This window comes from Mus pahari, chromosome 5 (genome assembly GCF_900095145.1).
Source record: "Mus pahari chromosome 5, PAHARI_EIJ_v1.1, whole genome shotgun sequence".
In the NCBI taxonomy this organism is placed as follows: Eukaryota; Metazoa; Chordata; class Mammalia; order Rodentia; family Muridae; genus Mus; species Mus pahari.
Window position 1 is genome coordinate 25,668,628 of NC_034594.1, and position 4,409 is coordinate 25,673,036.

General features: G+C 34.4%; 1 protein-coding gene across 1 annotated transcript in view; it reads right to left on the reverse strand.

The window, feature by feature from the left end:
- Window positions 1–4,409, reverse strand: part of Col5a2 (collagen type V alpha 2 chain) — a 135,767-nt gene that overhangs the window by 72,854 nt on the left and 58,504 nt on the right. The window contains exon 2 of the mRNA XM_021198653.1: window positions 1,551–1,772. Within this exon, the coding sequence (XP_021054312.1) occupies window positions 1,551–1,772 (222 nt within the window). The remainder of the gene's footprint in view (window positions 1–1,550; window positions 1,773–4,409) is intronic.

Genomic DNA, 4,409 nt, shown 5'->3' on the forward strand with positions numbered 1-4,409 from the left:
GGAAGGAAGGAAGGAAGGAAGAAAGAAAGAAAGAAAGAAAGAAAGAAAGAAAGAAAGAAAGAAAGAAAGAAAAGAAAAGAAAAAAGTTGTATAACTGGTTAAATATTCTATTAGTTCAGTTTGTTATGGGTTAGTTTTATTTAGTTTTGATATCTGATATTTAGCTCCTGCTAGCCTTCAGCTCAGTATGTAGGTCAGGCTGACTTTGAACTTGTGATCCTCTTATCTCCCTTGCCAAGTCTTGGGATTAAATACATGAGCCACTCTATTCAGCCCCAGCAATTTTACCTAATCTGTGGCCACACATGTGCTAGTGTGTACTTTGTCTCATAAACTTAATGCAACTCAAGCACCCTTCTCTGTTGACTTGTTTTATAAATCTATTTCTATCCATGGTCATTATTCCCCTTGAATGAGTTGCGCTTCCATATACTGACAACTGGCAGGAAGTTGGATATTTTGCTTTCTGACACTTGCTGACTATTCCCACGTACTATTTGTTTATCCCCACGAGATTAATTGTACTTATTCCTGGAATTCTATGAAATTATTGCTTCCAGTAGCCTTTGTGTGTTATTTTTATCATACTATGACCTAATTTTATCACACATTACAAATTTAAGTTTAAGTAATTATTTTAGATGCAGTTTCTGCTAAATAATACCAAAATGAAAAGACACAAGTTGGTGTCTAATATTTCTGTGTATATACTGTTGAACATTTTTATTACATGTATTGCTATTTTCAATGAAATTTGAAAAAAATGAAGCTTTGATAACGTCTTAACAATTATTAGTACAAGTACTGAAGCAAACAACCTAAATGCTTAATGTTGGTCTTACCTAACTCATTAAAATACATAAATGATAATATATGCCTGTATCTTTGATGCATAGTCTTAAAATATAATATCAATTAAGCACAGATATTTTTCTTGCAAAAAATATTTTTAACCCAGAAACTTGTGTCATTCTTTTCTCCAAGAAATTGATTCCATTTCCTTCTATTATAATGGTACAAATTACACACACCCTAGATTGTTGAGACAATGTAAGAGAAGTTGCTAGAGGAGTAATTATATTAAGAATAATTACTGCATTCTCTAGAGTGAACATTGTAAAAGAGACAATAAATATATTTTCTGTGTTCCCTTAACATTAAGAAATATAATAGAAAGTCAACTAAATATCATGGAGGCAGTTTTCATAACCCAATAACAGCAGCCATCTATAAGGCACAAATCATTCTCTAATTAGATATAACCATTCAAAGTAAGATCTTCTGACAATTAAGAAAAAAATTACTGTCTATTTCTAAGTTAATGGCCTAAGTAGAGAAAAAAGGTTTCTTTCTTACTCCAGGAAGCTCAGTACACTTTAAAATTATGAATATATACACTTTCCACAGTGATTTGAAATCATTAATCTCTGAGGTCACTGAGTTACTTGCTATGATTATTCACTTGAGTTGTTAAACTCTAAAAGCAATAATCACTGGAAAATAAAGGTAAGTTGTTAGTTCTCCTCTGAAACAGCTTTGAGAATTCTTACCAAAACTAGTATCTCCACCTCCAGTTTGTGGGCACACTGGACAGCACTCCCCAGTGGGTGTTGTAGGATTGGCACAGTTGAGCACTTCTGGGCACTCTATCTTGTCACAAAGAATGGCACCATTGTCACAGACACAGATCTGACATGGAGAAGGTTTCCAAATGTCTCTATTTAAATACATCTGTCCATGTTGAGTACAGGCTATTTCTTCATCATATTCATCTGAAATAAAAACAAAAAGAGGTTGATAATCTGAAATTTTATAATTTGGGAAATGTTTAAGATAAAGTATCTTTTTGGTTTAAAAGAATTCTAAGAAGTAACTCCTAGGGCTGGGATCTGGCTCAGCTGGCAAAGTTCCTATTGGACAAATGTGGCAAGCTGAAAATGGAGCCTTGGACCCTTGTAAATGGCTAAGCAAGTGTAATCACATATACTTGTAGCCAAGGTGGACAGTTTAGTGAGAGATCATATCCCAGAATACAGGTAGAAAGCAATTGTGGTAAATACCCAACATCAGCCTGTGTCTTTAACAAACACACACAGAAGGAGTCAGGGAGGAAGAGAAGGAATAAAAGGGGGAGGAGAGAAGAGAAATGGCTAATCTCCTTAATAAAGATGGAAGACAGATAAACTTTCTACATTTAGTATGTACGTAAAAGAGTGAATAGTTCCTCATGAATTAATGAATGAAATACACTTTGTCCTATTACAGGAAGAAGCAAAAAGAAAAGAAAAAAGTATGCTTTTTAGTGAAAGAATGCTTCTCGCAAGGTTTTATTATTGAAATTATGAGTGATTGAACATAATAAGATCTGATAAAGAGCAAATAAGAATTTTCAAATGGAATATGTAAACTCAGTGCATGTAAACCCTACATGACTAAACTTACTAGAGAATTTATACAAGTAAATCCCATGCAAAGAATTCAAACAGACTCATATACTGGAAGAAATTTCCAAAAAATACCATATGGGTGTCAGAGAATTGTTTTAAGCATTAAGTGAAAATGAAATAACCATTTTCTGTCTCTTGGATTAGGTTTCCATTATCCATACCAAACAAATATATAGGATATCATGTCTATATAGTCTCTGTTAAACTGTAAAAGAAACACAAAATCATAAAGCCAATAAGGGTTTATCTTTACATTGAAATGAATTAAGGACAATTATAGCAAAACAATATAGTGTTATGTAACTTCACTAATTACCTTTATATATTGAGAAAGTCATTTTTAATATTTAAATATGTATGCATGTGTAAATATGAAGTAATCAGAGCTATAGTTAATACGAAAAATACATGTATTATGTTTAGCTTCAATTTTTATAAGAAGCCAACATATGTATATTAAAACACAAAATGTATTGTTGCACAGGGCTAAATATGAATGATCTTCTCAGCTCCTTAGTGCCAATCCAACACCACATGGCCTTTGCAACAAGGAGACAGTAAGATCCCTTGCTTAGACCCTCTGTAACTTCCCATAACACCACCACAGAAAAAAATGAGCATCTCTACCCAATTAAGACTTTGTCCTCATCTGAACATTTAAAAGACCCCTACACAAAGAAAAAAATCAATTGAACAGAGAAGGAAGGGTGGAGTACTCAACCAACAAACTTCTCTAGATGCTAAAGCCCTGGGAAGAAACCGAAATAATAGGACAGTACCCAGCTCTCATCAATAAACAGGTCATCTGTCAAGTGCTGAGAACAATAGATTGTGCAAGGACACCTACATAACAGTCTCACCATCTAGGCTCAGTTATCATTTCAGAGGAGGAGACAGTAAGATTGTGAGAGTCTGTCCAGGCCAGTTAGAATGACACAGTAAGACCATGTATCAATATTTCAAAAGAGGAAGGAAGGAAGGAAGGAAGGAAGGAAGGAAGGAAGGAAGGAAGGAAGGAAGGAAGGAAGGAAGGAAGGAAAATGGAGGAAAGGGAAGGAAGAATTGTAAGATACAGAATACAGAAGCTGGTTGACTACAGCAAACAATATGTCCCAGATATATCACAGTTAGACACAAGAGCTCACATCAGCTGGAACCAACTGAACAAGACCAAATTAATCGAAATCTCAGTATGAATTGGGGCAGAGTTTATGAGGACCCACCCATAGTTGAGGATTTATTAGCAACTGATGGCTTCTGAGAGAGAGTATGGTTCTTTTCATGGATGTCCCTTGAATGGCTACCCCAACTCCAGTATATGTTCCTACACCCATGTGCATTGAGGTAGCACTACATGAACTTGGGTTTAAAGAAGAAGAGCACATAATATTGGGAAGACTAAGGAACAAGGGGGTAACAGAGAAATTGCATTATGTACATGTCTGAAATTCTCCAACAATAAAATATGTTGTATTTGCATTAAAAATCATTTTAAGCATTCCAATTCCAAAATAAATATCTCTAAAATATGATTATATAAATATTGACTTATATTCATAATCAATTGAACAATTACATTAACTTCATAAATTAAAAATAACTGCTGGGCCAGCAAAGTGTCTCAGTAGATAAAGTTACCTTTAGCCAAGTCAGATGATCTGCGCTTAACCCCAGGGAATCCCTAGAGAGGAAATAGAGCAGACCCCACAGTTGTCTTCTGACTCACATACTCAAGTTCTATATGCCAATCTCCTCAATACAAACATGGGCAGGCACAAATAGTAAATGAATAAATGCAATTTTAAAATAAAATACTTTGTTCATTAAACTTTATGGTTAAGAAAACAGTATTTACGAATTTACTGGTTAGCAAAAACCATCCTCAACAATAAAAGAACCTCTGGTGGAATCACCATGCCTGACCTTAAACTGTACTACAGAGCAATTGTGATAAAAACTGCA